The sequence below is a fragment of the Ptychodera flava genome, chromosome 15, assembly GCF_041260155.1.
Source record: "Ptychodera flava strain L36383 chromosome 15, AS_Pfla_20210202, whole genome shotgun sequence".
In the NCBI taxonomy this organism is placed as follows: domain Eukaryota; kingdom Metazoa; phylum Hemichordata; class Enteropneusta; family Ptychoderidae; genus Ptychodera; species Ptychodera flava.
The window spans coordinates 14,001,601-14,027,536 of NC_091942.1; the positions used below are offsets into that span (position 1 = coordinate 14,001,601).

The 25,936-nt window shown below is 38.1% G+C and overlaps 1 protein-coding gene and 1 long non-coding RNA gene across 2 annotated transcripts; one reads left to right on the forward strand and one right to left on the reverse strand.

Moving 5' to 3' along the window:
• Positions 1-1,837: 1,837 nt before the first annotated feature.
• LOC139151237 (uncharacterized) lies at positions 1,838-7,388 on the reverse strand. Its single transcript, XR_011556367.1, has 2 exons — positions 6,946-7,388; positions 1,838-4,234 (listed from the first exon to the last, which is right to left on the reverse strand). It is a non-coding gene; the product is annotated as an uncharacterized lncRNA (long non-coding RNA).
• Positions 7,389-7,848: 460 nt separating this feature from the next.
• On the forward strand, positions 7,849-17,654 carry LOC139151236 (importin subunit alpha-1-like). The gene is made up of 11 exons (XM_070723889.1): positions 7,849-7,930; positions 8,736-8,954; positions 10,641-10,858; positions 11,470-11,565; positions 12,565-12,737; positions 13,427-13,704; positions 14,042-14,167; positions 14,456-14,632; positions 15,131-15,313; positions 15,849-15,998; positions 16,593-17,654. The coding sequence occupies exons 2-11, from the start codon at positions 8,889-8,891 to the stop codon at positions 16,692-16,694; spliced, it is 1,569 nt and encodes a 522-aa protein (XP_070579990.1). The 5' UTR covers positions 7,849-7,930; positions 8,736-8,888; the 3' UTR covers positions 16,695-17,654.
• Positions 17,655-25,936: the final 8,282 nt, after the last annotated feature.

Sequence of the window (25,936 nt, forward strand, 5' to 3'; positions counted from 1 at the left end):
CGTTCACAAAAAACGGTTGGGGGGGGGGGGCTGGAGGAATTCAGGGGGGATTCGAAAATTTTGGGGGTAGTGGAGGGGGGACTTGAAAATTTTGCTCTACCTGTAGGGGGGGGACTTGAAAATTTTTGGTTCCCTTTTGAGTTTTACACTTTCCAATTCCAAGTTTTTGTAGGTAATTCAATGAAAAATGAATACCATTTTTATGTCATCAAAATTTTGTAATGTTAGTAATAATTTAACAAAATCTAGACCCATTTTGTCACATTTCATGAATTTTATCTCGAAAAAATCTAAACGTGTGATTTGTCGTAAAAAAACAACTTGAGCCTCGTAACAGAGCAGAAGCTGCAACTGTTAATGATTTCTGCAATATTTCTATGCAATATAACAACTACAGTTTCTTGCTATCTCCCTACAGCATGCTCAAACACACAATATTTAGTTTGTCGACAAAGCCTGTATATATAAATATAAATATGTATTTGGTGATAATTTAATTGGAGTCCAGACTGACAGTCAGTTGCCAGTGATACAAATGCATGGTAGACATGCATAGGCTGTGATAGCAAGCTGAATACTGGACATGCTGTAGGGAGTTAAACAAGAACGCAGTTGTAAAACTGAACAAAAATATTGCCGAAATTATCAAAGTTAATACAGCTACTGCCTACGGGTAGTGTCAATATCATTAATGCTCTGCTACTGCAGTGTCACTGTCACTGCATACCTGAACAGTGACAGAGATAGCTCTGACTCTGATGTACATGGTAGTTGAAGAAGAGTTTGGGTCAAATGATGCTCATGACAGTGAAATATACTTGTACACAAGATTAGGCCAGAGAGCAACACATGGAAGAACACATAGAATTTTTTGAATTCTGGCATATGAGAATAATCAAATATTAAAGAAAAAAGATGGAGTCACCACGCTTGATTTTCTAAATTTTCACATGCTTGTTATAAAATGATACAGAAGTAAAACTTTGAACAGTAAAGACTAAAAGAAAAAATATGTGACCAAATGGAATCATTTATTTTTTAACCAAATTTGCAATTATTACACCCAAAATTTCAGAGATGAAAACATTTATTTGATGGAATATTTTAACCTTCCGGTATTGTCAATTTTGAGTAGCATCTAATTCATAATAGGTCTTGTAGTTTTGAAACAATGTTTTTGGTAGGTCACTGTACAATATTATGGCAATTAGCCAGAATTCATAATTTGCCTACTCTCTCATGATTGTCATTTTGTGTGCTCTTCAGCTGGAGCAATTGACCTGGCCAGAGTTGGATTAACTCAAGTTGGCTTTTAGACCAATAAATCTAAAAAATTCACTGATGCATTTAAAGAACTTGCCTTGGGAATATGACTATACAAAGTGCTAATACAGGTAGTGTTGAACACCTGTGAGCAGAACGGCACAATACGTGTTTATTTTTTCTGTTCTCACATCCTTTACAAATATGCGGGCCTGTGATAGTTGGGGGGGGACTTGAAAAATTTTGACCATATAGAGGGCGGGCATTTGAAAATTTTTAGGGTACTTAAGGGGGGATCTGAAAAAAAATAAGATTTCAATCGAGATTCCTCCAGCCCCCCCCCCCCCTAATCGTTATTTGTGAACGCAGCCTTAGCTTGTGATGAAATTTGGTTCACTGATATGGATACATTTTGGGAATGATTTGCACATTTAGTCTTTGATGTGTTTTTCTTTTAAGGCCAATGAAGTTATCGAGCTAGTTTTTCCCCGATGTCTGCCTCTCAGAAAGCTCCGGTTGGCTGTAATCCCAGTTACCCAGACTGCACTTAGGTAGTACTGTAACATTTGATGCTTTTTCATTGCTTTTTTAATTGATTTAAAAGAGAGTCGCTTGTCCTCACAAAATGATAGCGAAATACAGTCTTCAACTTGTCAAAACGCCCTCTATAGTTATTGTTGACAACTGAATTTAAGGACTGGAATTCATCTGTGTTATATCACAGCGATATTGTATACAATCTTGTACAAGACTGAGCAAGGCTATATGCCCATACTGAACAATCTTACCCATCTACATAATCTTAGGGGGTCTTGCTCTTTCATGAAGCTCTGATGGGCCCTGAGAAAACTAAATTCTCTTTCACAGTGATGATTGGGTTCAGTGTCCTTCAATGTGGTGTGTTTGCAAGGCTAATTATGACTTTGAATTTTAACATACCTTGCAGAGGGGAATGATTATTTTCTTGAGCAAGAATAATTAAAACATCATCGAAAGTTAGAACTATTGTCTTTAAATTTATTATTTGCAGTTTAACCCTTTTCCTGCCAGACAGTATCACTTCCCCATCAGCAAAATCAGTAAAAAGCGGTATTGAGCCAAAACATGACATATTTTCACCTAGTTGGCTTGGTCTGTTATAGCATCTTTTAGTCCAAAAAATCAAGTTTACAGTATTTTTGTTTTCAACAGCTTTCAAATGTACAGTATTATGTTAAAATACACCATATGGAATATATTGTGTTTCATTAATTTTAACCATCTTGACCTGGTGGTGAAATATGGACTTGGCAAGAAAAGGGTTAAAGGTTATTTCAATAAGTACTGGTAACTCACAGGTGCTCTATGATCATGGCAAATCATGTAAAAAAGACTAACAAATAAATGTTGGGAGAGAGCAGAGCCAAACAAGAGCAGTGAATAAAAAAGAATACAATACCTAACATCACTAGACTGAAAGATCCATCACTCAAGGGTGCTCTGGAGAGATAGATCTTTCAGTTTCCTGCATGACCTGTTTCTTGATTCTTGAGCTAAGAGAAAAATTTAATTGACTATCAAATTGCAGTCTTCAATTCCAACAATGTAAAAATTCCACGGCAAAATCAACAGCTTTGTCATTAGTCATACCTGTTTACTCAAGAGAAAAACAATCATAGCAGTTGCCTTCATACTTAGGATTAACAGTGACTTGTCTTTTGCAAATAACTGACAAATTTGTCTCATAAACAGAACTTTCAGGCCAAATCAGTCAAAGCACACTTCGTGCAATGTCTATATTTACGCCTGGTCAGTTTCAGTCACCGCAACATGATTGTGTCACAAGTGGCTTGATAGTGAACTGAATAATAAATTGTGTCCCTTCATGTAAAGCCGACTGTAATTTTTCCCTGGAAAGTTCCTGCATATTTGTCAGTGTTTGCAGCACAGGGCATGTGTAGCTGTGGTGGATGAGAGCTCTGCAGTGCAGTCTTGGTAACCGAGATTACTTTTTGTGAACTTTGCCATCTAAATCATGTCCATAAATCCTTGCTTCACAATTAGCATACAATGGTCTTTCAGCAGTGTGGATCCTGAAGTAACACTTTGATATGTCTATTCTGTGTAAAACACTCAAACCCCTACTTTCAAGGCAATGCTTTTTTATTTGTATATATTCTGGCAAGATCTTTGCGAGTTCAATTCTGTCATATACTTTACGAAACAGAAAGATTTTCTTTTGTATGCATTCTCATGTGAACTGTGTGAGGATAACTCTGTACAAAACTCTTACCGCACACTTCACAGACATATGGCCTTTCCTTTGTGTGTATCCTCATATGAACTTTGAGAGGTGCACCTTGAACAAACCCCTTACCGCATGTTTTACAGACATATGGTTTTTCATTTGTGTGTGTCCTATTGTGAATTACCAGGGATGAGTAGTTTTTATAACTCTTCTCGCACACTTTGCAAACATACGGCCTTTCATTTGAGTGCGTCCTGGTGTGAAGTTTGAGATATTCACTTGATGCACAGCCCTTACCACACACTTCGCAGACGTGTGGCCTTTCGTTGGTGTGCGTCCTGATGTGAACTTTCAGTGAAAACTTCGAAGCGAAACTCTTGCCGCAAAATTCACAGAGGAAGGTCTTCTTCTTAGTATGCACCTCGATGTGAACTTTGACATTGTCACTCACACTCATTGTCAAACCGGGTACTGCACACTTTGCAGAAAAGTTGTTTTTGATTTGTCTTGACCTCAGTGTCAATTTTGAAATGTCTTCATTTCATCATCTTGATGCATGATTTCTAAATCAAGAATCATCCCGCTACATGCATCTTCGTCAGCTTTGTTATATCTTTATCCTGTACCATGTGCTTACCACATACTTGCTAAGCGTGATCTCATTTGATTTCTGATGTTTTACTCTTGGCGGCTTTCAGTTTCTATATTTCTTGGCAAACTTTCCAAAAAATTCCTTCAAAGATTCTGAAATGAAGGAAAGTCATAGGAGTCTGTTAAATGCTCACAAGCAACCCATTGGTTGAAATAGCTGTCTCATGTAACTTTCACTAAATACACTGTATGGAATGACTGTATAAGCGCCTGAAAATCGAATACAATGGCAACTGAAGTGGCTGTTCTATTAATTTTTTGACAAAAACATTGTATTTTACAAAATTTTGCAAAATCATGGTTTGCCATGTTTAATGTGAAAACTGAGATGCAATCTGTTATGAAATGTGATAACAGACAACTGTAGGATTTGAACTTCATTTATGAAAATTCTCTTATAGATCAGTGAACTTCCCACTGAGAAACTGCAGAAATTCCTAATTTCGCTGATTAACATCAAGGGTAACCCTAAGAAGCCATAAATTCAATTTCATGGGAATATGACAAGTGGTATCAGAATACATAGTGGCAATGACACTTGGATCACATTTGGTTTGATGTGGCACTAATATAGTATGCCAGAGTGAGTGTACATACAACATTTGATAGCTTCTATGGGCCATAGCTTGCAATAATCATAATGTCAAGTGCATTTGAACACATGTAGAAGCAATGTCCATCAAATACCACGATGAAGTATGTAATGGTTAGCAGCTGTTGCCATGGACACACATATACAACACAATGCAGCCTGATACATCAAAATTAGTTATACAACCTACAATACCAAAGTTAAGATGTCCTCTTGTGATATTGTATTGCATAGAATTAATGTAAACATTATTTGGTAATTCATCAAGCAGTAATATTTAGGAAAACAACTTATTATTGGCTTGGAGATCTTTGGTTGTGTTTCTGTACAAATATCACCCAACATGTAAAATTCTGACTCACAGTCACTGACATTTTCACAAAGTTTACACTTTTGCTGCTCATTATTTTTTATTTAGCATACTTTTTGCTAATGATAAAAATTGCCCAAAAACACAAATATGAAAATTTCACCACAATTTGAAGACACTCAACTATTAGGTTGCCACAAGGTATATGCACACCAAGTTTCAAAGCGATCAGAAGGGTTAATTTAGAGAAAATGAATTTTGACTTAAAATGCAAAAAATTGCAACAAAAATACAAATAAGAAAATTTAACCACAATTTTGAGAGTCTGATAGAGGTCAACCCCTGGGATTAAGCAATCTGTATAAAGAGAGTGTAAGTTGGCAGAGAGTTCCATCTGGTCAAATAATGATAGTGTCCTTGTAGCGTTTCTTATGACATCTACATAATGTTTGAAACAACAACAACACAACAGTTATGTTCGTTCAATTTTATTGGTAAACAAAACAACAACAGGACTTACAAACATAAACAACAATACAAACAACAGCACAAGTTATGTTCGTTGAAATTTATCGGTCAACAACAACAACAACAACAACACGACTTATATAAACATAAACAATAATACAAACAACAACAACCAGATCTCTGGGGACCCCGTGCGGCGACGTCTATACGATACCAACTTACGACGCGGTATTCTCTTGCTGTCACCTCTCTGAGCGACAGTAAGAGAATACAACGTAGGTGTAGTTGATTTTAACACGGTCCCTCCCAAGGAGGGACCGTGATTTAATCAGACTGAATTGTGACACACCATTTTTTTCAGCGCATACCCAGCACACAGATTATCGTAACGTTGCTTTGATAGTCATTCGAGGCGGGCGGCCGCAGGTCGTCGTTTACTTGGAAAAAAAAAGAAAGGTCAGACATCGATTTCAGACAAGCAGCCAGAAAGAAACAAAGGAAACAATCTGGCGTCAAATAAATGATCCTCGACAATCACAAATACCTTCAAATGCTTATTGCTCCAGTATGGCCGGCCTAGAAACGTTACATGTGCCGAAATTTGGCAATATTCACTTCCTGGGAATTCCGCACACTTGCCCTGTATCCGCCGTACTGACTTAATTGGACTTCGCATTGATTGTGGGTAAGTTAGTTCGAATTCAGTATGGCGGATACAGGGCAAGTGTGCGGAATCCCCAGGAAGTGAATATTGCCAAATTTCGGCACATGTAACGTTTCTAGGCCGGCCATACTGGAGCAATAAATATTTGAAGGTATTTGTGATTGTCGAGGATCATTCATTTGACGCCAGATTGTTTCCTTTGTTTCTTTCTGGCTGCTTGTCTGAAACCGATGTCTGACGTTTTCTTTGTTTTTTTTCCCAAGTAAACGGCGACCTGCGGCCGCCCGCCTCGAACGACTATAGTTCTTTTACCGGTTCCATGATGCAGTGCGTGCCAGGGTATGCAAAGCGTACGTTATGCATAGAACTTTTAGCCGTAGGGTACACGTACACGCAGGGTACGTTACTCATAGAACTCTATGGCAGATTACACCCTGACCTATATTGTCGTCGCTGATGGTTAGATTATACACGGGGCATTATTTGGCATTGCAAATTTGTGTCATTTTTCTATAACAATCCGTTGTACTAAACAAATCAGCACGTTTTCGCTGGTTTGAGCTTATATACGGTGTTTGATAAAGTCACTGCAATGCATTGCGGGATAACCGGGAAAAGGTCTATTCAAGCAACGTTACGATAACCTGTGACCCAGCATACCACATTCTGACACTGGGCACCACACATGCGACTGAGGTGAACAGGTAGAGAGTCGTTTACCGCCGATTTCGTTTGCTGCGCCTTCAATCCTATCACTTGAATTTTCATACCTCAGTGTTGTTGCGTCAGAATTCCTTCTTTCCCGTGTTTCGGACAATTTCGACATATATATGACGGTCACTATACCACTTCAGTTTGTTGTCTCTTTTGCAGGTATATTTAATACTATGGAGATAGTAGAGAGTATCTCGACGTCTCGTCTGTTGTTAGCCTTCAATCTTCATCGACATCCCATGTTAGTCGCGAGGTCCACATGGCATGGCACATCGCCTTTTACAATCAAAACTGCTCATGTAAATGCTCCAGCACACACCATGACGTCACAGAGGCCCCTTGAATCAGTCTAAATGCATGGTTTTCTCGTGTGTATTGTAGCGTTGAGCTAAATCTTCCTATTAGAAGGCATTCTCCGGCACGAATTCTCTTGACAGGTGCAGGTGCCAGGGCAATGTCAGCTGAGTTTTCGTGTGGGCAAGTTCACGGGCGATGAAATAGCGCCCTCGGTGCTGTGTTTGCAGAAATTCATGCTCATTGCTGTGATGGGCCCAGCGCCTGTAACTCCGTATATTACCACAGAATACTGCAGCCATTTTTCACAACACTCAGCATTTTAATTCAGACAGGCGATTATCTATATGAAAATACTTCAAATTAAAGTTAAAACCAAGCATGCGGCGCCTGTTTAAAAAGCTAACCTTTATTACGCATGTCCAAACTCTCCTCCGTATGCAAATTACTTTACTGTTTTAGATCCCGCTGTTTTCCCTTTTTTACAATATAGCCATTTCAATCGATCAAAATTGAAGGAAAAGTAAAATAAAAACAATTCGGGTCTTCAATTTTAGATTAACAAGCTCTTGAAAAGAAATCTGCGACTATATACTTTGTTTGAAGTGCCATGAAACTGCCCCCCGCGGCTGTTTTCCACTTCGACCAATCAGAATCCAGAAAAGGTAACTTTAAATATCCCTCGTTACATTTCAAAAAAGACATCGATCGAGTGTGCATGCTGCAGTTCTGAGCTCTCCTATCCAGGTAAATTTCAAACTTTTCAGTGTTTTACCGTTGTAAAATAAGATGGGCAGAAACATCATTCCACTATCATGTACACAAGGGTACCGTATTAGTATATATCGTATAATATCGACCTGGTTTTACATGGACCGCTATATTTATTTTTCATCCATTGTCTACCGGATAATCGCCCTAAAATGTGTGAATGCGATCAGCATGTCGTTCGTAAAGATAAGGGAGCATTTTCGGCCTCCTGTAATACATCCATGGTAATACCAAGTGTAGACAATTTACTAACCAGTTCGTTGGTTGAACTTCGCTGCAGTATGTCATCTGTCTCTGATAAAAGGTACATTGCAGCGATCTTCACTGAAAATGGAGTTACTGTAGGGTCTTTAAAAAATGTCACCAATCCACTCAGTCTTGAGTCTTGCAATGATTACGCCCATGAGTCTTGTGAACGACTGTGTATGTGTGAACTGTAATGGATACAAATGAGAAAATTCTGTTCTCAGAGCAATGTTGATGCTGGTTTGCCGAAGTTTGTCTTTTCAATATGGTGGTAATACCGTGAGCCATGGCGTGGCCATGAAAACTTTATGCAATACCTTTTTGAATTGTATACAACGTACTTCCACCTTTCGGTAACACTATGTTATGCTCACAAGATTGTAAAATATCATGTAATGCTCATCAGTATTTTAACCATACGGCGATTAAAATGACCACCATATTTGAAGTTTTGTGGTGGGAGCTGGTTTCTTGTGGTTTCCGGCACAATCGAAAATTCAAACTTGACCTAGACCGTTACTTTATTTATTTACAGGGTGACAAATTCAACTTGTCGAAATTTGAACTTGTCTGTTGTGACCAAACCGCTGTACAGAACAAAGGAAATTCGTATCACCAGCGGCAAACCAGGAAGGAATTTTACAAGTATAACGATATTTCTGGAAGTAGACCAAATCACAACTTCAAAATGCCAGCACAGGAAAATCGCGGTGATCGCCTGAAAGCCTTCAAGAACAAAGGCCGTGATGCTGCGGTAAGATATGCAGACCCGATCAAATAGATTTCATGCACCTCAGTAAAATTTTTTCAGTGTTATAATATCTACTGTCTGGACACACACAATTTGATGTCTTCTACAATCAGATTTTTTAAATTTTTTCCAATGGTGTTTCCCGTGTGTCCATGATCAACAGTCGACCATGGCAGCACCGGTGCACCTGAATTGACCAGTATTTTACTATGTGTGAATTGAAATGACTGAAGTCAGTCACATGCATGATGGACCAAGAAAGTGCCAATGAACCAAATATGAGTATTTCACTCGTACTGTGTTTGGCAGTCGGTCATTTTATATACCTAGAGACTCTGAAGATAACCATTCACAACTTAGTATTTCTAGCACCAGTTTACAATCACAGAAGTCCCCTGTACCTGTTAAGTTAACCCAAGAATTTAAATGGCCCGCAAACAGACAAAACCAGGAAATTTGTATTAGTTTGTGCCACCATCAACTAATCCCTTGTGCATACTGAGTCTGTAGAAGACAACACGTCCCTTATATTCCAGAGTAGAATGTGTTACAATCACTCATTTGCAAGGAGAATAATCGAACATTTTCTATGTAGTTTACCTAGCGTGGTTATGATGTGAGTCAAATGATATTCTCAGTTCCATTATTCATCACAGTATGTTACAAATACAAAACTCTTAAACTATCTCTGTGATTGTAATGTTTATCCGTATTGAAAAGAGATTTTTGGCAGGCCATTTGAAACGGATGAGCAACGCTTGTGGTATAATAGTAATAAAGCCGTAGTTGCCACAAAAATTACTATCTGCTATTCTGCAGTGGCAGTCTGCATATTTAAGCAATGCATGAAACAGCTTGTAGATGTGTACAGTGTTTTTCAACCATTTAAAAAAAGCAGATGACCAATCACAGGACGGTATCTGGAACCTCACCTTGGCAACATGTTATATACAAGTAGTCGTTCAAATGATTGGCTACCTGCCAAATCTCACATGTCTCTACTCTCACACAACTGTGTATGAGGTGGCATCATGCCATATTAATCCCTTTGCCATCAAGGGGTATGTTGAGGCCAGTAGCTGTAACTTTTCATGACTTGTATTTTTTTCAGTGTTTGTGCTTTTAACGTCAGCTACAGTTTCTTGTTCTAATCCCTGAAGCTTATTGTTAAAGATCCATGTTATTATTCAGCTTGTCAACTCAGCCTGCAGATGTGCAAGACTGCATTGTTTTTGTTCAGAAGTGAATTCTGGTCTGGACCTAGAAAAAGTTAAAAACCATGAGTTTGAATGGACCACAACATAAACAAAACCATGTGCAGAAATGCACATACATGTAGAAATGCATGTACATGTTTGTACATGTCAGTTCACGTGTTACTGCCATCACGTGACTCATGGGCAAACTAAACCTGTAGAACATGGCACAACCTTTTTATACCAGAGTAGAAAATCATTGAAATGTAAGCAACAACAGAGCATTTTACACATATACAGACACTGTGTTGACAAGCTAAACAGTGTTTCAACATAACAAGAATTGTAGGAGACATTAAAAACACAAATAGTGAAAAAATCATCAAAAGTTACTTGGCCCTTTAAATATAAAAATATCCACAATTCTATTTCTGAATGTCTAGATCTTTATCCAGTATTTGATTTTGTACTTCTCTGGATCTTTATATTATAGGAAATGAGAAGGAGAAGAACAGACGTCAACGTTGAACTCAGAAAAGCCAAGAAGGACGACCAGCTTCTTAAGAGACGGAATGTAACCATTGAGGAGGAATCAGTGGCACCCCTGCAGGAACAGAAGCAGGCCTCTGCTCAAATGTCCATTGAAGCCATCAAAGCTGACATCTGTAGTGCTAACCCACAAAAACAATTACAGGCTACACAGGCTGCCAGGTAAATAAAGACCATATCATGTAAAGGGACTATGGATAAATTTAAACTTGTGCATGACAGATGATACTTAGTATGTTGATCTTGACCCCCCCCCCCCTACCCCTCCCTCCCCATGAACCAAAGTGTTGAAGAGCAGAAATCCCATGACAAAATTATGATTTGAATTTTTCCCCAACACACTGGATGTTGAAATAGCTGGTTGTTGGAACTTCTGAAAGGTACATTACATTACATACATGTATATTCAGTTTCCACAGCATAACTTATGTGTGTGGTTAGTGTGACTCTACAGTGGAGCTAATACTCTTTGGCCTCCCCACCCCAGTGTTTGCATTTCACTTGTAACTTATGTATTACAATCTACATCCACAAGTTTGTTATGAACAGAAGACCTAAGCTTTTGTAAACAGGCAAATCTCACATTTTCGGTGTAATAAGACAATGCATATGACATATACTGTACTTGTAAAATGTCGAACTTGTTTGCTTCAACCAGAACATGGTTGCACAGATTTATTGGTGATACAGTGTAAAATGTGACACAAACATCACATGTCATGTACACAGCGATGAATGCTTTAATCAACTATTAATATTTCCCCACGTTACAGGAAAATGCTGTCACGAGAACGCAATCCTCCACTTGATGCAATCATTAATGCTGGACTTATACCAAAATTTGTAGAATCACTGGCTAGGAATGATTGGTAAGAGAAAGTTTGATATTTTGACAGATAATGGTGATAGCTGAACGCACAATTGTTGAAATCTTTTTGCCAAGACGCTACAACCTATCACTTTTATAGACAGAGTGATTTTTTCCCCAAAATAAGCTGTGTAAATGTGACAAGGGTTTACCAGTCATTTTTATGTGTGTTATATATATATATACTTTCATGATGCAGTTGGTCAACTGTGTTCTTGTATTTTCACCTACAGGATTTCTAAGATTGTATTTGTTTGTCCAGACTTAAAGTGGCAGTACCCCCACCAGCATATCTTTATAAGAAATACACTGATATCCATTTCATTGCATTTCTTTTATAAGTTTTGAAGGACAACTTCATAAAGTTTTTTTCTCTTATTGCAAAAGTCATTGATTCCGTAATGCATTGATAAATGTCCATGATGGACAAATGGTATATTCAAAACTGCTCCAGTCAATATGAGTAACCTAGGTAAAAATTTAAGGTCCTTTTCTTGTTCAAACCGATTTCCTCAGGAGTAGAGATCCTGCACCTTCATAAATGTTAACTGATATTGTTTAGACAAACATGAAGTGATTGAAAAATATCACTAGGAGTGACTGAATATTTTGTCAGTGTGCCCTCAAACAATTCAATATTTCTGAGTCCTTTTGACTCAATCTCTGCTACTGGAGAGTTTCTTGACATCTATATAACGGCATGGATTACTGGTATATACATATTCTTTGTAAAAGAATATGTATATATACCAGTGGGTCAAATCTTAGCATAAGAGGGCACGTTGTTTTTGTGGCCTGATCAAACATATTGTGTTATTTTTACAGGAATTTTTCAGGCTAACCCAAGTGCGGAGGCTATTTTCATAAACTGTTACATGTAGCTGTGACAGATTTTTGACATTTGCCTCTTAAATTGCATTTTCGTAATGTAATGTGCTGAGATGATTCTCTGAATAATGCAACATGTTTTGAAAGTTTTACAATAATTTTTTTCCTACAGTCCGGCACTTCAATTTGAGGCAGCCTGGGCACTGACGAATATTGCGTCTGGTACCTCTGAGCAGACCAAGGCAGTCGTGGACCATGATGCAGTGCCTTCGTTCGTCAAATTGCTGAGCAGTTGCCAAGAAAACGTCTGTGAACAGGCTGTTTGGGCTCTAGGAAACATTGCAGGTGAAAAGCATAACTTTACATCATTTAAAATTTGTTAATTTTGTACGTCTCGTGAATTTTGTATGTCTTCCTTTGATAAATATATTGTAAGAAGATCAGAGCAAATCGTTGATTTATTTGAGATGAATGCAGCGTAATTGGATGAAAAATAGGTCAAACCCGGCATTGGAATGGACCAAGGTACGAACAAACCCACTTGCGCAAATGCGCAAAGAAATATGTGCATTTCCGTATGTGCTTATACACACATGGGTTTGTTTGCATCACCATCACGTGATCTTTTTGGGGGGGCGTACTGAGTCTGTAGAACATGCACGTCCTTTTTATTCTGGAGTAGAAGTATTGTCTCTGAATTTGAATCCTTGTTCCCATGTCTCTTGCTTGTGTAGGTCCAGTAATCATCACACACACACACAGGTTTGAAATTTTTCATTTGTCGGAGAGATGTGGTTGGAAAACCTTTAACTTGTTCAGGTTTACTGTTACCCATCGGCATCGTCAATCTTTATTTTTCCTGTATTGTTTCCTGTAGTCTAAATTTGAACAAATGGAATGATAAAAAGTCTACCAAGCTAATCTTCTCATCATTAAGCCTCCAGGTGTACAACCATAGCAGAGTTCAGTCTCTATGTAAGGAAACAGGAAGAAAGATAATGCTAACAAATGCCTACTTTATGCTGTTTTTACAGGTGATGGCCCACACAACCGTGACCTGGTCATTCGCAGCGGCATCGTCCAGCCCCTTCTGGCACTCGTAACCCCCAAGACCCCTGCCCCTTTCCTCAGAAATGTAACATGGACCTTGTCCAACCTCTGCCGCAACAAAAGCCCTCCACCCAGCGTAGACGCTGTGATGCAGATGCTACCAGCGTTGGGTCACCTCATTTACCACACTGACAGAGAAGTACTGGCAGATACCTGCTGGGCACTCTCATACTTGACAGACGGTACAAATGACAGAATCCAGGTTAGTGGAGAACAGACTTTTGGAAAGTCCAGATGCCTTGCAAGTTGACTGCCGTATGCACTTGAGTCTCCATTTTGCTTTTTGCTCTTTTTTCAAAATGCTTGCCCTTTGCATATTTTGACTTTTGGTGTAACCCTTTCCTGCCAGACTTTAATGAAAAAACTTAACATAATATTCTGTATCATTATCACTCTTGAATAATTCTGCTCTGCAGTGTGTGCTGCAAGTGTTGTAAAATCTATCACATAAAGATACAAGTTGTTGCACTTCTTGAGTAAACCATTGTTATATGCATCAGTAGTGGCCTGAACGTACGCGTTTTCTTCAATTCTTCCAGCTCGTGGTGGACAACATAGCACTGCCAAAACTGTCAGATTTGCTGGCCTGCAAGGAAGATGCAGTCATCACGCCAGCGTTGAGAACCATCGGCAACATTGTGACCGGCACAGATGAACAAACACAGGTACGAATTCATTGCATACATGACTGACATTCAAAATCGAAAAGTGGTACTGGTGCAGTAGATTTCCCATCTCGTACTGAAAATACCGTAATGTTTAAAACTATCAAGTTACATCATGTATATTTACTCAGAATTCGTCCATCAAAATTTGTCGTTAATCTGAAAATTTATTAAGCTGTTATAAATACATACACTCTGTATAATGTGCAAAGTTTACCTTTTTGCCCAAAATTTACACCATTTAGTGTGCTGTTTATTTTGAATACCAGTTGTTTTTTGTCTATCCAGGCTGTCATTGACTCAGGTGTTCTGCCAAACTTCAAGATCCTACTCCAACATCCCAAAAAGACAATCCAAAAAGAGGCGGCGTGGACCGTCAGTAATGTCACAGCCGGCAACATGCACCAGATTAAAGCTGTCATTGACTGTGAACTTGTACCGCTCATTGTCCAGGTGCTTCAAAAGGTGAGTTCACATTCAGAGTAGAACGTTTTCTCACAAAAAAACCAACGTGTAATGGTGGACATGTACATATTTTCATCAAACGTGTGGGGTTTTTACAGGTTATCTTCTTAGATAATGGCAAGTTGACGATATCACAGAGCAAATAATGTGAGAGACAAAATTCTGTACTGTCTTGACCTCATCAGCAGAAATTGGTTAACATATCTCTGCTTCACATTATTCTCATATGAACTTTCAAGTCAGTTTTATATATATGAAAGGAAGGTGTTTATCTCAAGTGATATCATCAGAACACATTAGTAAATGATCATATTATGCCATTTTACTTCATAGTGGTTGAGTGACTGGCCATAGTACTGGACTTATCTTTGATACAGTTTGGCTAGGACAACATGTCATTTTTTGTGCAAAATCTCTGCGAGGATTATTTCTGGCCAGGAAGCTTTCATGGACATGTAAGTTTAACTGACTGCATTCCACTGTCTATTATTCTTGCAGGGTGATTACAAGAGTCAGAAAGAGGCAATCTGGGCTGTCACTAACTACACCTCAGGAGGATCCGTTGAACAAATATTTTACTTGGTTCAAGCCGGTGTGCTCCAGCCCCTCTGTGACCTCATGGTTGTCAAGGAAGCCAAGGTTGCCCTTGTCATCCTGGATGCAATTGGCAATATTCTATTGGTAGGTCCAGACACCCCCACCCCCCTAGTTTGCAACTTCCTTCAATATGCAGAGCGGGTAAACAGTTTTATTTAAAATGGATGAGTTCTAAGTACTTGAACATAAACTGCAGAAGGAAGGAAAAGGCATTGAATGAGAAAAGACAGTCTTCCGTATTTCTCTAGTTCACGTACATGTAGAAAGAGATGTTGAAAAGCATGCATATATGTAGCCCATCCACAGAAAAAAACAAATTTAGAAAGTTGATTAAATAACACTGATACATAACAAAATAAATGAATAGCTGATGCAGTTATCAGCTTTTCCAAAAGACTAACATGGTAAAGTAAAGAAGCTTGCACACATCTTGATATCGTATATAGGCATTAATTTCCATTGTCAGTTTTTCTAGATCTTAGTACTGCTTGGCATAAAGAATGGCAACTTTGTGAAACACAAGACACTTATTCTCATGATCTCCTTTGGGATATACTACCCTGATGAGATGGACAAATGAGCAACTGAACTAGACTTATTGTGTCTTCTACACTTTCAGGCTGCTAGCAAAGGCAACCAGGTGGACACTGTGTGCCTGATGATTGAAGAGGCTGGTGGTCTTGAAAAATTGGAATCATTACAGCACCATGAGAACGAGGAAGTCTATGAGGCTGCCTTGCGTTTGATTGACAAGTTCTTCTCAGGAGAGGTAAGTGCGCTGCCCTCTAGAGTCCCTTGTGTCTCAAAGATTTTAGACAATGATACCATCTGTACTGGATGATTAGTGGCTTTGAGGGCACACCCTCATGTAGTAGACCTCCCAGTCTTGATAATTCTCTTCATTTTCAATTGGTTCATCACTCTAGCAATGGGCTATGATAGAATTTTTTGACATTTAATAATTATGGATTGTGGGTGTAATGTCTGCATGTAAAGAAGTAACAAGAAATTTCTGAATCACAGCTTAACGAGATTTGCTCACAGTTAGTTTGTAAGTCAATAGACAGTCCTGTCTTGCATTCCTGCAAGAAATTCTCCGATTGACATCAAAAATAACAAATGCTCTGTTCATTGTATGGGCACTGTCAATGGTGTTCACCATAACTTTTGTGTATAGAGTTTCTGAAATAAATATAGATTGAGAGGAATGATAATATCCTCCGTCAATATCCCTACTGTGTTCGGTTGAGGAATTATCAACAAGAAAAGAAAAAATCCAAGCTTTGAGCCAGACACGTTATGAAGTCCCATGTATGCTTTAAGTGAAGTTGTGTAAAATAGTTGTATTTGTTTTATTCTGCAGGAGGATGAAGATGACGCCATTGCCCCAGATACCACAGACAATACCGCATACAAGTTCAGTGCCGACGCTGTCACTGTTCCTCAGGGAGGATTTTCATTCTAAGCTTCTGTGCCCCCCGACTATTTACCAACGTGACCCCTTTCACCTCCCATATTTTGGTACCTCGACACTGTTTGCCTTTGGCACAGTTGGACCTGTAGTAATGGAAATAGGGAGGAAAAAAGGAGTTAGGACTTGTAGTACTGTGCAAATCATATCTTTGAGAGATTTGATATTTAGAGTACACAAACGATGTGTATTGAAATAAAAATTCTCAATTGGCAACTGTTGCAATATCATAGCTCAGCAGAAATGCAATCGCTCATTCTTGAAGAAACCTTTTACATAATATTGACAAGAAAACAAGGTTTTTTTTCAGCATTTGATGTAGACTTTGTGATGTTTTCATTGACACAAGAGAAATGAAACCAAGAATGTTATTTCATTCTGACAATGCAACCCAAGCTCTGTAAATGACGTCATTTTGTGGGTCCTTGGTGGTATTTCAGAGAGGGCATTGATTGTTACATCTAAAATATAACCCTGCATATATTGTCACTTCAAGAATCTTCAGTCAAGTAGAGGTCAACAATTTCTGTCTCTACAAACAAACTGTACATCAGATCTGGATGTAAACCTTCCAACTAAACAAAAACTTAACATTTCAACTTCTTATGAAATTTAGTGTGGATTTCTTTCAAAGAAGAACCACTTTTTGTACAATCATTATTTTTACAAATCAGAGATTTAAGTTTGTTCTATATTTTGTCACATTTTCCACTTTGCATTACACCTTCCATCTTTCTCACATAGAATATATTAGATTATAGTTTCTTCCATTTACTGTCCTCTTCTGTACATTCATATGGGTTTTTTTTTCACGGAGAATTTTTTGGGAAGATCATGAGTATTCAAATGTGTGATATAAACTATCACCATTCGAGCTGTGCTCCCTTGGTTAATGACATTTTGTTACATTCCAACTTTGATATTGAAAGGGGAATTAAAAATGTACAAAAACTTTGAATGTGTCAGTCTGTATTTCTTTGTGTAAACTGACCAAAGGGATAGTAAGAAAGTAAGGGTGTGTGTATTGCAAGAGATTTTGAATTGCCCTTTTCAAGTCCTGGTAGACTGCTCTACCTTAGAGAACTTGGTAATCAGTTTATCTTTTATATCATTATTTGCCGACAAAATTTAATATTAATTTTTTTCTGCAATTGTTTCAAAATTGCAAATACATTCAAAGGAACACCCATAATTGGGCATCAAACACCGCTTCCTATTGGAAGCAATGTCAAGTTTGCCTCGTACAATGTAGTCTCCTTCTACCTCCATGCTCATACTGAATACCTCCCAGCAGGTTTGAAGACAAATGGAGTTCCCGTGTACATGTATTTGCAACACATATTGCTCTCCACTTTTATGATGAAAAGATCAGTTTACTAAGTTCATGCGCGTCCTGCCAAGTTTCTTTACCTGTTTGACGTGACAGTAGCATCATCAGGGGACCTATTGTAAAGGTTTGATCTTTTCACCACTTCTTAGTTTGTATGTCTACAAGAAGTATCCATTCTACTTCCTAGAGAACTTTGAAGAAGAAAATAGTTGACATTAAAAAACATTTGAAAACCTCAAACGTTACAAGCTATCCCTCTCCACTGATGCTCAACATGCCAGAGAACGTAAAAATGTGAACGGGGAAGCATTAAAAAAAGTCCATCAAAGTTAAACTACTCGGACAAATGTAAAAGATCTAGTGTTCAATACGCCTGTTTTTGACAAGACTGAAAGAAAATTATCCTACATGAAATTTGTCTCTAAAGTGAGGGGGGGGGTTGGTGGCGGCAGTGTGTAGCGCCCCCCTAAAAGTTTTGATCGAGACAGTGTCACCTGCTGCATGATTCGTCTCTGGTATTACGTTAGGGACGGACCATTAGATCTTGGAAGTGGGGGTGGTCACAACCCAGGTTGTGAATATTTTTTTTACAATTGTAAATTTTCGAAAAAAAATTTTCCAAGTGAGTCATGATTTGCTATTTCTTTTCAAAGTAAACTCAGATTTATCTCTCTTTTTTTTTGCGTTCTGATTTTTTTATTTTGCAAACTAGTCTGAAGATTTTCCCTACTTTTTTGGTCTGAAAAGAAAAAAAATATTTTTGACCATCCCTTTCCCAATACCTATGGTCCATTCCTTACTGCCATCAAGCGTGATGGCGCAACGAAATTACAATTGTGTAGCTCACTTTCATAGACATGAGATGACTGCTATGTATGTTACCAAGAGGGATTAAAACAGGAGAGGTTTTGATGCTGATAGGTAATAATAAAATTAGAGCGGTGGTACCCTCAGTGGCTTTATATGGACAATTTTACATCGCCTTTACTTTACTGTTCGTGTACCAATTCTTACGGGTTGGGGGAACATGGTATTACCGATTACAGGAACCGGCAAGGCAAGTACTAAACTCAGTTGTATCTCTCCATTTCTTTATTAATATTATCTGTGTACTCCCGTCATTATATTGCTCAACGTTGACATCAGCTAGCAAGTTGTACGTGAATGAGAAAGTAAGCTTGTGTTACATCACCCTCTGTTGTCCAATTGACAGAGCAATTCAACCAGAGCATCACTACTAGAAACCAAATTTGTAAATCTGTGGAGACGCCACCAATTCTAGCTACTGCAATGAGCTCTGCGATAAACAATACACACTTACCGATTGCCACAAGAGGGCGGCCCAAATTGGGATGGCCGTAGGTATCAACATAGGGAGACGGTGAGTCACGTAGTTTGTTTTCAACACGCGTAACATGTAACTGCAACCAAGATTCCCAAGCCTTTACCTGATCAAGCTGTCCCCCTTCTTGTTTTAATCGTTTGTTCTTTTACGAGATAAAGCTCAAGCATTCATCCGTGATGAAATCAGGTTTACCGAAATATGTATTCTTGTCTTGTGAGCGTGTCAAGGTGAAAAATGAGACTTCCCTAAAACTTGATTCTTTTACTCTTGCAAACAGTGTAATCAAAGTTTTATGTATTTATGTATTTGTTTAAATAAATAAATAACTAAAAATAAATAATAATATAATAAAAGAATCATGCGTGCAGTTTTTGTTTGCCCAGAGTTTTTTTTAAATGTAAGTTATAATTACTTTTAAGTTTAAATGGTACCGTGGACTTTCGTAAGGTGAACGAAAAGGTTGTTATGTTTATGTTATAACTACCTTTTATCAATGCTGTATTATCTTAACTGGATGTTTTTGTCAATTTTGGTCATAAAATCGTTTCCCGGGAACCACTCGCCATGTTGCGTTGAAATTTTGTGAGAGGGTTCATTGGAATGGATATACAGAAATTATTCAGATTATGTTTAAATGGGAACAATTGAATATTTCATCGCGCTTTCTAATGTTTGGTGATAAATTGTATCCGGTGTCAAATTAAAGGGAAAAAATTCCTCAGAAAAAAATGATGAAGGTGATTTTGCAGGTAAGGTCACATTTCAAAGATATTCTCTAGTTTCACAATACCTAGCAGTCACAATCTTATTTTATTGTTCCCCCTTTTTTTGCTTCTAGTTGACATAAATAAGGGACGGACCATTAGATCTTGGGAGGGGGTGGTCAAAAACAGAAAAAAAAATTTCAGAGCAGAAAGTTAGGAAAAAAAAAATCTTCAAACTAGTTTGCAAAATAAAAAAAATAAATAAGAAGACAAAGGCGTAAAAAAAAAAATCTGCAAAAGTCTTTAAAATTTTGAAATTTTTTTAGATTTTACCGACAGTAAGCAACTTTCTGTATTTTAATACATCCTCCCGGCACATTTTAATTTTAATTTATACATTTAGAGTGACTGTATCCCTTATACTGGAAGTTGTGATTATCTTATCTTTTCAGGACTTTTGTATTCTGATCACTTGAAAATTATGAAATTATAGAGCCTGTTTTCTACTTGTTTCCTGCGTACAAACCAAGCAGGTACACTAGGTAAAACATTGAAACTATGGTATGGTTGTCAAGACAAAAGTTGTATTTGCCTTTTAAGATAAAGGTAAACAGATGCAGGCCACATCAGTTTCATTTTTTCACAGCATTTTATTACAATGATGAATGCAAGAATGGTGAACAAGTAGAAACACGTCAATAATGATAAAACAACATATCAAGTCATTATGTATTATTTTGCTTTTAAAAAGGCATTTTCAATTCTTTTTTCTCAAAAAACAGCCTCAAAAAACAACAGCAACACATGTTTTAACATTCAACAATACACTACGTAGAATGCCATCTATCCAACAAATCCCAACACAAAAACACATGAAAGGGTTGAACTTTGAAAGTTTCTCGATAGCAAATACTGAATAAATCTTCATGGTTAATCGTTTTTGTGTAGCAAATTTCAAAGAAATTGGACAAGCCCTTTCAGAGAATACAGATTTTTTTTACCATTTACCATGAATGGCATAAATTGCCCAAAAAGACAAATATTGAAATTTCAACACATCTATACACATCCAATCAATTTGGACATGCTGCTACAGAGAAATAGATGTTTTGATCAAAAAAGGGCAACAATTGCTCTAAAAACACAAATATGCAAATTTCACTATATTATTTAGCTTATTTTAGCTTCTCAGCTTGTCAAAATCAATTGTAAATCATGAGATATGCATGATGTTTGGTGGGGTGAATGTAGGCATTTCACCACGCAGTAGAAAGGGAAGCCAGGAAACCAAAATAGTCAATTTTCAAAACTATAGGAAGCTACTGAGGAGCAAGAAGACCATGTTTCAGAGGAAGATGTGTAATCCGAAAAAATGCTCCCAAAGTGCCACCAAATAACACCATTTTTATCTCTATTTTTCAAAAGCTCCAACAGCAGGAGGGGGACATCCCCTCCTGACCTCCCCCCGCAAAAATACTCCCCAAGTGCCACCAAATAACACCATTTTAATCTCTATTTTTCAAAAGCTCCAACAGCAGCAGGGGGACACCCCTCTCCTGACCTCTTCCCAGTGACCGCTTGCGTGGCCGCTTGTGGTGCTTGGCACCACATGTTTGCCCTCTTTATCTTCAGACAGCGACGAATGAAAAAAAATTATAAATCTGAAAATTTACTCTGAAAAAAAAAAATTGCACAGCTAATCTCGATTGGAAAAAAAAATCAGAAATTTACAATAGTAAAAAAAAATTTTCACAATTTCATTGTGACCACCCCCTCCCAAGGTCTAATGGTCCATAAATAAGGCAAAAGAATGGCCATAGGGATGGAAGTTGTCCGGTGTCTGTTTGTACGTACCGGTATATTAGTACCATAATTTCTAAACTCCTGACTTTCCTAGTGTCTGCAAATTGTAAATGAATTAAATGTATTGAAATCAGACTTTTACGATATGGTTGAATCTGTTCGTTGCTATCTTTATTAAAACGTGTCTATAATTCTCGCAAGTTGCAATTGCGATAGACCCTGCTCCATAGACCGTATGAAGTACCGCCAGCAATCATATACCGTGTTGCCCGGCCGGAATGTAAGGTCACCATTTATGGCATCATCAGTCTTCATTTATGGCAGGCAGGTGGTCGGAAGAAATGACTCGGGCATTCAGAAATTTTCAGTAGCCCCCCCCCTCTCCCCATGTATGTATGTATGTATGTATGTATGTATGTATGTATGTATGTATGTATGTATGTATGTATGTATGTATGTATGTATGTATGTATGTATGTATGTATGTATGTATGTATGTATGTATGTGTGTATCCATGTATGTATCTTATGTATCCATGGTATTTATGTACTAGTATTTGGTACAAAATTTGTGTGAAATCATGGTTGACACATCTGACTCCCAATGAGCTTTGTCAACAATTTCTTAGACTGAAAGCACAGTTGAGGGACTGTGCTGAAAGCAAGAAATGAATCCACTTTCACTGACTTTGTGTCTGTATCACAACTGCTTCAGAAATTAAATGCATTTATCATAGTTTTAAGAGGCGTGTGATATTAATTTTCATTATTGCTGTTATCTTTGCCAAAATTCACCATTCATCAGTACACAACGCATCCTCTGCAGAAATGCCACCTCTATATAGTGGTCACTTTTTCTTGGTCCCTTGAGTGACCAATATGTACAGGTATTTACTTAAGATTATTGATGTATCATTCCAAAACTACATTATCAAAAACTGACACACTCGTCTTGTATATCCTCTGACTTCTGTAGGATTAATCTTTAATGTTTAGTCAAAGCTACAGAGTACTGGGACAGCTTAAAGTAAATTAAGAGATTATAAACAGGAACATATCTCTAACTGATGTTCGATAAGCAAGAAGCTTTGAAGAATTTGCCAGGAGGAGATCTCCCTCCCGACGCTGCGTGTTTGAAAATATAACGTTTGAAGTGTCTCTTAGAGATATCTAGAAGACTTAGACTAAATCACATCTATCCTCCACTGGTCCAGTCACAAGTATAACCCTTATCCCGTAAAGTTCAAATCACCGTCAGGTCAAGTTGGTTAAAGCTGGCAAGGCATAATATTTGTCCCGGTTAACAAAGACTTCGACATTTGAAGGCCCTGACAACATAGGTACTAGTAAACATGGTTTACCTAATTAAACCTGCTATGAAATATCAATAGTTGAAAATACTCTAGGTTTTGGCTCAATACTACCGCTTTTCTTCTGATTTGACAACTATCGGAAAGTGATAATGCTTGGTAGAAAAAGGGTTAAAGCTGTGCATTAAACATACATTTATATACACTTTAAACACTGAATCTATACTAAGGGGTAGACCGTTTGATATCCTGGGGGATCTTAAATATTTTCGAGGGAAAAAAGATTCCCAGCAAATGTCAATTTTAAAAAAATCAGCCAGAGAAGGCTTGACAAAAACGGTGGGAGAGTGTGAAAAACAATGTACAGTGAATAAAGTAAAAAAAAGTAATGCTACCTCATCAATCTTCCAGACCCCCAGGATATCAAATGGTCCATCCCTAATTTAAACTTACCCTGTGAGGTGCAAGTTTGAAGCAAGATGTGGTGTTTGTAGTCTCTGCATTATTAGTACATGTGTTTTCGATATAAAGGCAGCTGTAAATCAATGAATACATTGGGGGTCAAGAGGGGAATCCCTCCCCCTTGATACCGAAACCGTTGAAAATTTGATGTTAAAACAACGTCATTTATCGACGCATAGAACAAATGTGACAGCGAAACAAGTTTGTGTAACCTCCTGTGTGTTTATAAGTATTTTAGTAACTCACGTGACTTGATTATCTTTTTTTTGACTCACCTCACCCTTCCCCCTTCCCTTATTCTTCCGTCAGGAAATGATGACAGCTCCCTAACATCCTATAGTTACCAATTTTGATAAGAAATAAAATCACGATATCATGACGTCAATCATAACGGCTTCCTGACCTCCTATTAGTGATTATCAATTTTGATAAGAAATAAAATCATGACATCGAAACTACCATAGTTTTACACTCGACGTCGGTTCATAGTGGTGACAATTTTATAATCGGTCGACTACTGGGCGGAAGGTCAGAGAACTTCACCCTGTGTCGGCAGCTTTTACCATATATTCATCTTCGTAAAACACGCACCCCTTTACGGCAACAGCTTTGCGTTGCCTATAAAATATTTTTGCGTAGGTCCGTGGAGCGGAAATCATTCTTTGGCTCGCGAGAATGCAATATATTGCGCACCCACGCTCCCTCACACACGCCCTCTGGTATTTGCAGGGTTATGATTAAATGGGATTAAATACAAGTCGATTATCTTACAATCCGAAATTAATATTTGCAGAAAACTCATCCAAGAAAATCAATGTGTATGAGTATGGGAGCTGGTTGAGCAATATGGATACAGACTCTCAACACCGTGTTATCATTTCGACGGTACGCCTCTGTGTTGGCGGGCCTTTGCAGTGACTTCTATGTCAGTACTTGAAACTGACCTGGAACGAGACCAAGGGATGGATTGTACCTGTAAACCAATCCGCTTCATTCAACCGATGCAGTTTGCATCGCCAGCAGTATGTTGATGGCGCTCTCCTAATAGCGCGCACTGCTTCTAGCAGTGGCAATTAGTGTTAAGTGCCTGGCTAGTTTCATTTTCATTTTCACGGAAGCGTTCATTCAGCCTCAGTAGTGACCTCCTTCCGTGAGTACTGAATCCCTGTCAATGTCAACGATTGCAGTTAACTTTGTTTACGGTTTATCTCCTATACAAGCATACCAACACCAGCCTGTCTGTCGCGTTCCATCATAATTTCCTCATATCAACGTTATTTCAAACTATAAGATATTATGTTTGTAACGCTTTGCTGCACTCTATACATAAATTTCTTTCCCCCTTCGCATTCACCTAAACATCGCACATTATGTCCGATTTACAGGATGCGAGTTGGAGGACAGTGTGAACTGAATAAAATCAAAGCGCACGATGTTGTACTTCTTCTACACTATGTAGACCTGAAAGTGCAATTTTAAAGAAAATGACAGCAATGTTATTTTTGCATATGGTTACCCATCTTGAACGATTCTGGCGCTGCTCTGCCGGCAAGCGGCACACCATAGTTCGCTCTCCGTGTCCCCCTTGGACGCCTGGTAGGTTAATGGAAAAATCCGAATCGCGATTTATTTCGGTAAGAAATTTACAAGTACTTGAGCTCAAAATAGTTTGCATATCTCTGCGTCGACTCTATGAGTAAAATTTGAATTCTTAATAAAAGTAGAAATAGTGAATCCAAGTTTGTTTCTTGATTTTAAGCTAAAGACAAAAACAACTTGGATATGTTGCCAATATTGAAATATTAAGCAGATTTTTTGCAAGGCTTTCCACCCGGCCCTGTGCAGTCCACCTTAACTTTAGACCTAATAAAATTTCAAAGAAAATATGAGCAAATATGTCTTTGTGCCTTGACAAATTTTGATAATACTCTTAACAACATTTTGTTTTTCGGGGCGAGGCTTGTAAGCACGGGTAATTTAGGGGACGATTTTGACGACTCTTTTCCGTGAGTTCATATTCTACACCAGAGAATATGCATTTGTCATAGCTGTTAATCACCGTTTTCCGGACACCAAGTTCAGAGGAATTAGATTGGCAGAGAGGAAACGAAGAAAGATGATTGACCTAAACCATCAATGATATTACTGAGTTTTTCCTGCTGGAAACTATTAGGCCCATAGTGTATCGGGTTTGGAGTGTGGAAACATTGGGCCGGTAACCAACTGTACGTCGTTCCCTGTATAAGGACCATATAACTCCACAGTGATGTCTTGAAGTATTC